This window comes from Ranitomeya imitator, chromosome 2, assembly GCF_032444005.1.
Source record: "Ranitomeya imitator isolate aRanImi1 chromosome 2, aRanImi1.pri, whole genome shotgun sequence".
Taxonomy (NCBI): Eukaryota; Metazoa; Chordata; class Amphibia; order Anura; family Dendrobatidae; genus Ranitomeya; species Ranitomeya imitator.
The window spans coordinates 198,790,097-198,802,190 of NC_091283.1; the positions used below are offsets into that span (position 1 = coordinate 198,790,097).

General features: G+C 43.0%; 1 protein-coding gene across 3 annotated transcripts in view; it reads left to right on the plus strand.

The window, feature by feature from the left end:
• Positions 1–12,094, plus strand: part of NEK6 (NIMA related kinase 6) — a 238,731-nt gene that overhangs the window by 188,372 nt on the left and 38,265 nt on the right. For all 3 annotated transcript variants that reach the window (XM_069748463.1, XM_069748464.1, XM_069748467.1), the window contains one exon: positions 2,572–2,666. In XM_069748463.1, the coding sequence (XP_069604564.1) occupies positions 2,572–2,666 (95 nt within the window). The remainder of the gene's footprint in view (positions 1–2,571; positions 2,667–12,094) is intronic.

The window sequence follows — 12,094 nt, forward strand, 5'->3', positions numbered from 1 at the left end:
GTTCCACCATTACTCCAAAGCAACATGCCCGCTGCCTTGGGGTCATCCTTGATTCTGACCTTTCATTCACCCCCTACATCCGATCACTGGCTCGCTCTTCTTACCTGCATCTCAAAAACATTTCTAGAATTCGCCCTTTTCTTACTTTCGACTCTGCAAAAACTCTTACTGTTTCACTTATTCATTCTCGTCTGGACTATTGTAACTCTCTACTAATCGGTCTCCCTCTTGCAAAACTCTCCCCGCTCCAATCTGTCCTGAATGCTGCAGCCAGGATCATATTCCTCACCAACCGTTACACCGATGCCTCTACCCTGTGCCAGTCATTACACTGGCTACCCATCCACTCCAGAATCCAGTACAAAACTACTACCCTCATCCACAAAGCACTCCATGGCTCAGCACCACCCTACATCTCCTCCCTGGTATCAGTCTACCACCCTACCCGTGCCCTCCGCTCCGCTAATGACCTCAGGTTAGCATCCTCAATAATCAGAACCTCCCACTCCCGTCTCCAAGACTTTACACGTGCTGCGCCGATTCTTTGGAATGCACTACCTAGGTTAATACGATTAATCCCCAATCCCCACAGTTTTAAGCGTGCCCTAAAAACTCATTTGTTCAGACTGGCCTACCGCCTCAATGCATTAACCTAACGATCCCTGTGTGGCCTATTTATAATAAAAAAAAAAAAAAAGGTTCCTCGCATCATGTTCTCATACACTTTATGCAGTATTAGCCCTCTGTGTCTGTACTGCTACATACTTAGGCAGGTAACTGGTTCATGCAGCTTTACATGAACACCTGAGCCTTACACTATAGCTGGTCCGAATAACTAAAGCAATTGTTACCATCCACCTCTCGTGTCTCCCCTTTTCCCCATAGTTTGTAAGCTTGCGAGCAGGGCCCTCACTCCTCCTGGTATCTGTTTTGAACTGTATTTCTGTTATGCTGTAATGTCTATTGTCTGTACAAGTCCCCTCTATAATTTGTAAAGCGCTGCGGAATATGTTGGCGCTATATAAATAAAAATTATTATTATTATTATTATTATTATATACATATATATAGATATAGATATAAATATATATAGACATAAATATAGATATATATAGATATATATATGCTAGATGGTGGCACTAATCGGACGGTGGCCGTCGCTGATTGGTTGCGGCAGCCATGACAGGCAGCTGCCGAGACCAATCAGCGAATGAATATCCGTGACAGAAAGAAAGAAGGACAGACGGAAGTGACCCTTAGACAATTGTATAGTAGATATCTGTATATAACACAAACCATTAGTCCTAATATATTAATATATATTTATCTGTGTATACATATCTACTATATAATTGTCTAAGGGTCACTTCCGTCTGTCCTTCTGTCTTTCTTTCTGTCACGGATATTCATTTGTCCCGGCCTCTGTCTGTCATGGAATCCAAGTCGCTGATTGGTCGTGGCAAAACGCCCACGACCATTGCCACGATCAATCCGCGACGGGCGCAGTCCGGCGGCAACATGGCCGCTCCTTCCTCCCCGCAGTCAGTGCCCGCTCCGTACTCCCCTCCATTCAGCGCTCACACAGGGTTAATGGCAGCGCTAACGGACCGCGTTATGCCGCGGTGTAACGCACTCCACTAATGCTGCTATTAACCCTGTGTGACCAACTTTTTTACTATTGATGCGCTAGGGGGGATCTGCGCTAGCGGGGACGCCGAACGCGGACCCTAAACAAACATTGCGTTAGCGCAATCTGCTAGCGCTATTCGCTTAACGGATTGCCCTAACGCAATGTGAACCTAGCCTAACCCTTGTGCAGACACATGCACATTTGTGGCCTGCTGGAGGTCATTTTGCAGGGCTCTGGCAGTGCTCCTCCTGTTCCTCCTTGCACAAAGGCTGAGGTAGCGGTCCTGCTGCTGGGTTGTTGCCCTCCTACGGCCCCCTCCACGTCTCCTAGTGTACTGGCCTGTCTCCTGGTAGCGCCTCCAGCCTCTGGACACTACGCTGACAGACACAGCAGACCTGCTTGCCACAGCTCGCATTGATGTGCCATCCTGGATGAGCTGCACTACCTGAGCCACTTGTGTGGGTTGTAGAGTCCGTCTCATGCTACCACGAGTGTGAAAGCACAACCAATATTCAAAAGTGACCAAAACATCAGCCAGAAAGCATTGGTACGGAGATATGGTCTGTGGTCCCCACCTGCAGAACCACTCCTTAATTGAGTGTGTCTTCATAATTGCCAATAATTTCCATCTGTTGTCTATTCTATTTTTGCACAACAGCACGTGAAATTGATTGTCAAACAGTGTTGCTTCCTAAGTGGACAGTTTGATTTCACAGAAGTTTGATTTACTTGGAGTTATATTCTGTTGTTTAAGAGTTCCCTTTATTTTTTTGAGCAGTGTATATATAGATAGATAGATATATCTATCTATAGATATATATAGTATCTATGTGTCATATATATATATGTGTTTTTATATAATATTTTCTATATTTAAAAAAACTAATACAAAGAAAAAATATTATTATTACTCATTATTATTTGTTATTATTATTTTGCAGTGGGAACACCTTATTACATGTCCCCGGAGAGGATACATGAAAATGGCTACAATTTCAAATCCGATATTTGGTCCTTGGGGTGCCTGTTATATGAAGTGAGTAAATAGTAAAATACTGCCCAAATTAATTTAGATTTTTAGTACCTACTTTACTTATGTATTTTGCTTTTTTCAGCTTTGGTCTCTATATGGTGCAGATTTACTATAAATGTCTAACTTTTCAACGGTGTAAATTCAGACTAGACAATCTTAAAGAATTGATTTTTTTTTTTCATACATATTTTGCATATGCAAATAAGAAACTTTGTAATATATCTTATTCCAGAAATCTTCTTGTTTCTCTTCCTGGCCTGATCGTTCATTGTTAAAATTCTGAATTCGTAGGTAAAATGTGTCTTCATTGAATACAGATTTGTCCATTACTGAGATAGGAGATGACAGTTGGTGCCCATAAAGTTCTATGGAGAATTGTAACTGTGGTTTCAGGTGAATGTCTGTGTCGGCCTCTAGCTCCTCCCCCTCCATAGATTCTTATGAGCACCAACTGTCATCTCTGATCTCTGTGGTTTTCACTGAAAACAGATTTTACTCATGAATTTAGGAAAAGGAGGAGAAAAGAAGCAGATTTCTCTGACCACATGCAATACAAAGTTTATTATTTTGATGTGTACTATTGATTTATGAAATACAAATTAAACCAACGGTTACTCATTTACCCTTACACTTTATCACTTAAACCGAGTGCCCTGGGGCAATCAGGTGGGCACAACTTATGTGTCTGCATGATCGCCATGACGTAGCTGTACGTCATTTTGTGGAAACCCCTTTACAACATTTGACATAACTGTACGTCATGATCGGGAACGGGCTCCCGCAAAATAATGTACAATTACGTCATGGCAATCACACGCGCACATAAGCTGCGCCCATATGACATGACCGCCGGGTGTTTGGCTTAAGTAATAGCCGAGATCTGGCTGTCACAGCCAGGGATAGTGTCTACAACACCCCCGGCTGTTTAACCCCCTAAATTAGGAGATCAATAACAATTGCATTATTTAAAAGGCTAGGTGGAAAGCCCTGCTGTGCACCCAAACTGTAGTTTTCCACCACTTATGAGTTATCGGTGTACTCAGGAGAAAATGCCCAACAAACTATACTGTTCAATTTCTCCTGTTACCCTTGTGAAAATGAAAAATTAGGGGCTTTGAAAAAAATTTTTTATCACTCAACATTATAAAATTCTGTGAAGCTCCTGTGGGTTTTAGGTGCTCACCACACCTCCACATAAAATCTTTAAGGGGTCTAGTTTCCTAAATGGGGTCATTTGTCCGGAGTTTCCACTGATTAGGCACATCAGGGCCTCTCCAAATGTGACATGGCATCTGCTAATAACTCCAGCTTATTTTGCACTCATTTCCTTCAGAGCCCTGCCATGCGCCCAAACAGTAGTTTTTTTTTACCACATATGAGGTATCAACGTACTCTGGAACAATTGCACAATTGTACGGTCCATTTTCTTCTGTTATCCTTGTGAAAATGCAAAATTTGGTGCTAAATGAACATTTTTGTGGGAAAAATTCAAATTGTCATTTTTTTTTTTCCCTTCCAAATTGCTTAAATTCCTGCGAAGCAGCTGAAGGGATAATAAACTTTTTGAATGTGGTTTTGAGCACCTTGACGGGTGCGGTTTTGAAAATGGTGTCACTTTTGGGTATTTTCTGTCGCTTGGGCCCCTCAAAGTCACTTCAAATGGTCCCTAAGAAAAACTTTTAACCCTTCTAACTTCCTAACCAAAAAAAATAATCGATTAAAAAATGATGCACATGTAAAGCAGACATGTGGGAAATGTTATTTAGTAACTGTTTTGTGTGATATAACTGTCTGGTTGAAGGGTATAAAAATTTAAAGTTTGAAAAATTTCCAATGTTCTGTAACATTTTCAATATTAATAAACGCAAATCCTATCAACCATAATTTACTGCTAAAATGAAGTACAATGTGTCACGAAAAAACAATCTTGGAATCGATGGGAAACGTTGAAGCGTTCCAGAGTTAGAATATCATAAAGTGACACTGGTCAGCAGATCAGTCCCATAGGAACATACCGTAAAAGGGACACCTCCATGTTGGTGACTGGGTGTCCAGTAGACTTGACTCCTTCCATAGTTGCACGTGGCTACTTCCTTCCACCATTTATAGTCGGAAGTTAAGCTCTGAAGAAAAAACTGTTGTAATATACTGGAGAAAGAAAAAGGAACAGTTGTGGGTAAGTTGGAAAATGTTACTGCCCTTGAATTGCTCAAAACCGACTTGTGTGTTACCCCAGCGTCTTCACATCGGGAGGCCATCCAACGAAAACCTAGGCACAAAGTTTATTCCCCTTTATGGGTGCTGAGATCTTATAATAGGCTGATGTTTGCATGTTAAACGCTATATGGCTGTAAGTCAGCTCCAGATGGCGGCGTACGAGCCATGCAGCTGTTACACTTAATTGCACCTAACACATTTCATGACTAATCTGTTTGTACAACACTCAGCTTCCACCTATAAAGAAGTCTCATCTGTCACGGATGGGGAATAGCGCTAGGTTCTTTTCCGCGCACTGCTCCTGTTCAGCACTTTTGGATTTTGTGCACGTTTGATTGTATGTATAATTGTCAAGAAGCGGACTTCTCCGATTTCAGATGGTCACATCCAAAGGTCAACTTGGGTCGCGGTCCTAATCCCCGTGTAGGAAACTAGTATCCTAAATTAGGTGACCTATTAAAAGACGAGACCGTACAACACTTTGCACTGACATGGTGGAAAAAAATGGAGCAAATCCATTACCATCTATATAAACACAGCTCCCAATTGCCAAAAACTGACCAATTGTTGGGAACCCCTGACCATTTTTTTTTTCTTGCGAAATGCGTCCAAACTGTGACAGTGCGCAGTGGTACTGATTTAATAAATCTGACTTAATTTGTTACGTGTTCTTCACACATTTTTTGATAAACTCGCCAATGGGGGGGGTGGCCTTATTTTCTTACTACTACAAAATTCCATAACCATTCGGTGCAACTTAGTTGATTAACGTAAGCCTAAAGGTGGTAAAAACTTAGACGAGATTGTCCCCAAATTTAGCAAGCAACATGAGATACTGTGATAAATTTGGCAAAAAGCAGAGATTATTGCTTTGTGCGGGCTGCCCTCACAGATCCAGAAAGTATTAAAAAAGGTTTTTTTTATAACCCGACGCGTTTCAACACCTTTCTCAAGTTAAAAAAAAAAAAAAAATCAAGTGTCAATTGTTTTTTTCTTTTTTACCTTGAGAAAGGCGCCAAAACGTATTAGTGATTTTTATACTCTCCAAATCTCATCCTTTCTGTGAGCGCAGCCCACTCATAGCGATAATCTCCACTTTGCCGCAATGCTATCCAGACAATTTTCTCCTCCAGCCTCGGAGCTGCAGCTACGCCACATCGGGCTTCTACAGGTGTTGTTTACTTGCACAACCCCTACAGGTGACCTGTACTATCACCCTCACTCCCATTCTGTTCCTTATGGTACTGCCCTATCTTTGCAAATTTGTCCCATCCAAATCTCCCCCCCCCCCCCCCCCCCGTGATATATTTGGTGCATTTCAAGACTTGCTATCTAACTTTGCGCTGTCTAAAAGTTAAGGTGCATGGAAACAAGCCGACCTTTGCTGAACAAACGCTCGCCCACAATTATCAACCTTGTGTAAACCTGTCGGTAGTTTCCCAATCAATGAACAAAACCAATTGTTTGGTGATTGAATTGTTCATGCCGACATAAACAACATTGTTCTCGGCAGCACGTTGGCCAGGGTAAAAATGAGATGTGCTGCAGAGAACATGTTGCTGTATGGGGGCCGAAAAATTGTATTAACAATCATTCTGTTCCCGTTTATACTCGTTGGCCTGTGTAAACTGCTCGGTAAACGCAGAACCATCGAGTTGTGTATAGTTGCTTGCTAATTGGCCAAAATCCCTGTTAAGATGGACCTTTATACAACTTTCGTAAAGTGCTCATGTGCACGTCTGGAGAATGGACACCACCTATGCTTGTCTCCACAAGTGCCTCAAGATCTATTGTGGTCCACTCCGACGGCCATATCTATTGTTAGATAGTTGACGGAACTTCTTTGTGTATCTCCTAGAAAGCTCCGGTATTGCTCGTAAGTATCATTATCAGGGAGTACAAGGAACTGATGGATGATTGCACAAAGAGTAATAGTAATTAATTCTACAGTAATCATTGAACTTCCAAATACAGTCAGTCAGCATCCTCCTCGACTATAATTGCACAACCAATGAAGATATTGCTCCATGTTATTTTGGGCTCCTGGGATTCATACAGAAGCTCCTTTGCAGTTGTGTATGAAGTATTTTCTTGGCATCTTAAGGCCCTTGTACAACTTACATTGTCATCATCTCATTTTGGATGCAATCAGTGGATAGAATGATTGGGCAGTTTGAATTCAGATGCCCATTCCATTGGTTCTTGAAGATAAGCTGCTGCCAAAGATATCTAACGTTGGTGCAAACCCCCAGACACAGAGTGATATTGGCTGACCCGCCAATATAGATGGGTTTCCTTCACAGTCTAATGTGTATGGGGTCTCCAGACAGATAATTGTTGGAGGAGAGGAGGAACTGACATGTCTATGTTCTGTGTATGGAAGTCTAAGGGGTAACGTTGCTCATGTGGAGACTAACATGCCATTGTAAGGAGACTTATAGGCCTCTCAATGCTTCCAGAGATATCTATTGGCTCAAGCCCCCCAAACACACTAGAGTGACGTTGGCTGAACTTGCCAATATTGATGGGTTTGGACTGACAGTCTAATGTGTATGGAGTCTCCAGACAGATGATTGCTGGGGGAGCATAGTTTATGTCCTGTGTATCGATGCCTAACTGGTAACATCACTCCTTGTCAGTGTAAGGAGACATATAGGCCTTGCAAAGCTCCTCTTGGAAATGTAATAATTTTGATATTTAATTTCCCAGAGGAGCTTTGCACGGCCTATAAATCTCCTTACACTGGCATATCACTTTTGACAAGAGGAGTTGTTACCCCTTAGACCCCATTAGAGGCATCTCATACAGCCTAATCAGATCTCATGCTTGCACTGAGGAGGGGCAACACCCCGAAACACATGTCCGCAAACTGAGATTCTAGTTTGGCTTTTGGCTAAGTCATGTGACAAGGCTCGTTAAAGGCTCGACATTGACTTTAGGGATTTCTACTTTTGATAGTTGGCACTAGAGTTGAAGTCCTCTTCTTCTCTGAATAGACTATCTGTGTATGGAAGAGTTGGGTGAGATAGCCAAACCTTGATTTGGCCGACAGCTACATAAAGTGTATGGAGAATTTACTTCCCTCTACCCATTGAAAATATGAATGTTTTCAGCTTTCTAAGGTTTTTGGGCTCCTTAAAATAGAACTTAGTTTTATAGATTAGTGAAAGAAATGGTTTTGGTACTCTATTCTATAAGATCTGATGCAGGTCACAGTTGAGTCGTCCCTCTGCCTGGTTATGCCGCTTTGGATGGTAACGATGGGATTTGCTGGGTCAATCATCTTTAGTGTCTGATCAGAGCAATGTTTCCTTTTTACTCTACTTCACTTTAATAGACATTATTCCATTTCCCTGTCATTCCCACAAGCTTCTCGGCCAGTCGCAAATTTTAATAGCGCCCCCCCTCCTCCCCGCTACTCCTTAGCATGACATGTTAGCTCAGAGTTTGGGGGAGTCTGTCATCTAGATAAATCAGCCGAGATAAAAATAAGTTTTCCCTTGTCTTTGCTACGAGCGATGCCTTTATTGCCCTTAACAAGACGGGCAGTGGACGCCAAGAAGACAAAAAAAAAAATCCCACTCTAATTTCCCTGAACCAGCCGCGTGAGTGGTGGGCCCATTTATGTTTGGGTATCTGGCCGTTCAGCTGTAATTGTTCTAATCAAAATGTCAAACCGTAGCCCCGATCCGGCATCACAAACACTTATTAGGGGAGCACGGAGAACGCCTGAAGTCTCTGTCTCCTCCGCACTAAATGCTGGGCTGTATCTGACTCAGAGTTCTTTTTTTTTTTCTTCTTTTTTTTTGGGGAGGTCTAGGTCACTACGTTCAGTCCAATCAAAGTAAATTTAAGAACGACTCTTTGTGACTTGCGATTGTCTTGCGGCCCCGGCAAAATTTGGAGCCTTTTTTCTTTTTCTTCCCCCCCCCATAGTGCCAGCCTTTTTATGTAATTTTTCATTTTTAGGTTTATGGGACATCTCATCGATTAGAAAACTAAACGGGATTTTCTCGTCGATTGTTGCCGAAACGTGGCAGACAGATCACAGTCCAGTCCTTGGACGCGCTTTTGTGTCTTAATCTCCCACATCGCTGAGCACGCAGACATATATAAATGGAAAATGAGATGGCATGTGAAAAACCACATGGTTCACCCAGTCTGGCCCTGCTCCTGCGTCTCGTAACACTCCAGCTTCTCTTCCCTGCGACCCCGGCCCTTTTAAATCCTATGTGGCACTATTAAAATTTGGCACAGCCTATCCGAGTGTGCAGCCAAAGCTTTTCAAGATTAGGATAATGTGCCGAGCTGTACAGGAGGAGTCATCTGGTCTCGTCATCTCATCTGCCACTCATTCAGCACCTTCTGCAGATACGCATACCATGCTGGTGGGCGACGCCAGGGAGTTCTCGGGAACAAAATAGGCTTACTGTGGATTTTCTGTATGGGTGGAAAATCCGCAGCATATTTACAGCACTGTTCCAAATCCCATCCACACATTGCAAAACAAAAGCCGCAGTGTCAAAGGAGATTTTTACTCTCTGCAATTCATATGGTGAAATCAGCTGCAAAATCTTTCTAAAAACTATGTTAATGTTGCTGCAGATTTTAGCTTGGACTAGCTTCACATCTGCGGGAAAATTCACAGCTGAAAATGCGTCCACGTAAAAGAAATTAAGAGAATGGAATAAAAGAAACAAAGAAAATATTAAGAATTTTCAGACAACCTCTTCTCATGCTCTATTTTTTTCCCTTGTAAAATAAAAAAAAAACCTATGCGCTGTTCCAGCGGTGTTGATGCTGGCTGCCGTGGGGCAGCAGCAGCTCGCACTTCTTTTGGGTGTATGTGATTCATCCAAAAATGGGGTGAGTTAACGTGTTAAAGAAAATAAGAAGCAAATAATAAATATTAAGAATTTAAACTATTCGGACTTTTTCTCAATCTCTATGTATTCTCCTGGTAAAATAACATCACCTATACTCACCTCTGGTCACCGCTGGAACAGTGCCAGCACTGCTGGAATAGTACCAACACTGCTGGCCCTGTTGCAGCTGTGCTGGCACTGTTCCAGCGATGACATGCTATTTCAGCGGTGTTGTCGCTGTTCTAGCTGTGTTGTCACTGTTCCAGCGGTGTTGTCGCTGTTCCAGAAGTGTTGTCGCCGTTCAAGCTGTGTCGTTGCTGTTCAAGCTATGTCGTCGCTGTTCCAGCGGTGTCGTCGTTGTTCCAGCGGTGTCGATGCTGTTACAGCGGTGTCGTCGCTGTTCCAGGGGTGTCGTCGCTGTTCCAGGGGTGTCGTCGCTGTTCCAGGGGTGTCGTCGCTGTTCCAGCGGTGCCGTCGCTGTTCCACTGGTGTCGTCGTTGTTCCAGCGGTGTCGTCGCTGTTTCAGCGGTGTCGTCGTTGTTCCAGCGGTGTCGTCGCTGCTCCAGCGGTGTCGTCGCTGCTCCAGCGGTGTCGTCGCTGTTCCAACTGTGTCGTCGCTGTTCCAGCGGTGTCGTCGCTGTTCCAGCGGTGTCGTCGCTGTTCCAGCGGTGTCGTCGCTGTTCCAGCGGTGTCATTGCTCTTCCAGCGGTGTCGTTGCTCTTCCAGAGGTGTCGTCGCTCTTGCAGAGGTGTCGTCGCTGTTTCAGCGGTGTCGTCGGTGTTTCAGCGGTGTCGTCGCTGTTCCAGCGGTGTCAGCACTGGCTCTCTTGGCGTAGCAGCAGCAGCTCTCACTTCCTCCAGAGTAAAGCCAGCTCTGGTCGGCCCGAGGAATCACATGACCTTGTTTTTCAGGTGAAGGCAGAGCTGGGTGGGGAATAGAGCTGGAGTGACAGAAGCTTCAGATCTACCATAGTTCTTCAGCCTTATTTGCGATCAATTCAAATGCTGATTTCTCTGTAATGGAGGAAGGGACTGGCCATCTAAAGGTAATCCTGGACCTGTCTTTAAATGAGCTACTTGCTCGTATAAATAGTTTGGGGGTGAAATCCTGCAGACAGATTCCTTTAGCACAAAACTTAGAATAAAAAAATGTTTTATTTCTGCAATGTGAAGCTCTGCCCCGTGCGTAGATTCCCGACACCATGAGGGCAGTGAGAAGACGCTGTGTGATTCATAGAAGCGGCCGAGTAATGTATCATGTCATATTCCCCTGTACCGGCCACCAAGTAATGGAGGGAACGGAAGACTTGCCAAGTGACGGGGTACAACTTTAGTACAGGTCACACCCAGAGAATCGTCCTGAAGTGGCCAGCCCTTAAAGGAGTTATGTAGAAAAAAGAGGGATATTCCGGCATCAAGATCTTCATGAAGAAAAATGTGAAATCGCAGGTACAGTACCTTTATAGGCAGAAACGCGTTTCAGACTGATGTCTTTAGTTGATGCAATGTCTGAAACGCGTTTGCTTCTGGACCTGCAATTTTACATTTTTCAATAGCGAGTGTTTTTTTTGGTTTTTTTTATAAAAATTTTGATGCTGGAATATCCCTCATATTTCTACATTCACCAATAGCTGACTTTTTTTAAATCCCTTTTTTTTTTAATCCTTAAAGGAGTTGTCCACCTTTTAAGTCCATTCTATTTCTTATGTAAAAGGTGTCATTTTGTCTCAAAGAAAATTTTTTCACTGGGGTTTCATAAAAAAATAAAAATCTTGTACCGTTTTGCCGTGTTGTACTGTCTATTGCTGGCTGCAGAATGAGGTAACTGAGGATCCGGCTCCGGCAGTGAGCTCGTGCTGATGGGGAGTTCGGAACTCTTTTAACTCTATCTTTTTTCTGATCTCCTTCCAGCTGATTTATGACTACAGACCACATCAAAGTTGAATGTGCAAGGAAATAGAGGCAAGCGTGGTAACATTTGTAATAAAACCCAATTGCGAAAATTATTTTTGGCCCAAAACACAAGCGTTTAAGTAAAAAAATAAAATAAAATTTACCCCAAAAAATGGGTAACCTCTTTGAGTAAAAAAAAAAAAAAAAAGGAAAACTTTTTGACTTTCAAGAGTTCAGAAAAGCTGGGTAAGAATATGTGTAGGAGACGCAATGTTAAAAAGCATATTGTTCGTCTGAGGGACTCGGGGACTTGTACCGCAACTTTTCACAAAAACTCAGAAAAATCCCAAACTTTTGTCTCCTGCGCCTTTTTGGTTCAGATACAGCAGTGGAAATAGTTTGGGGCCCTCTGCCGCCCTCTTGTGTTCAGAAGTAGATATGCCGCAGCCTTTGGGAC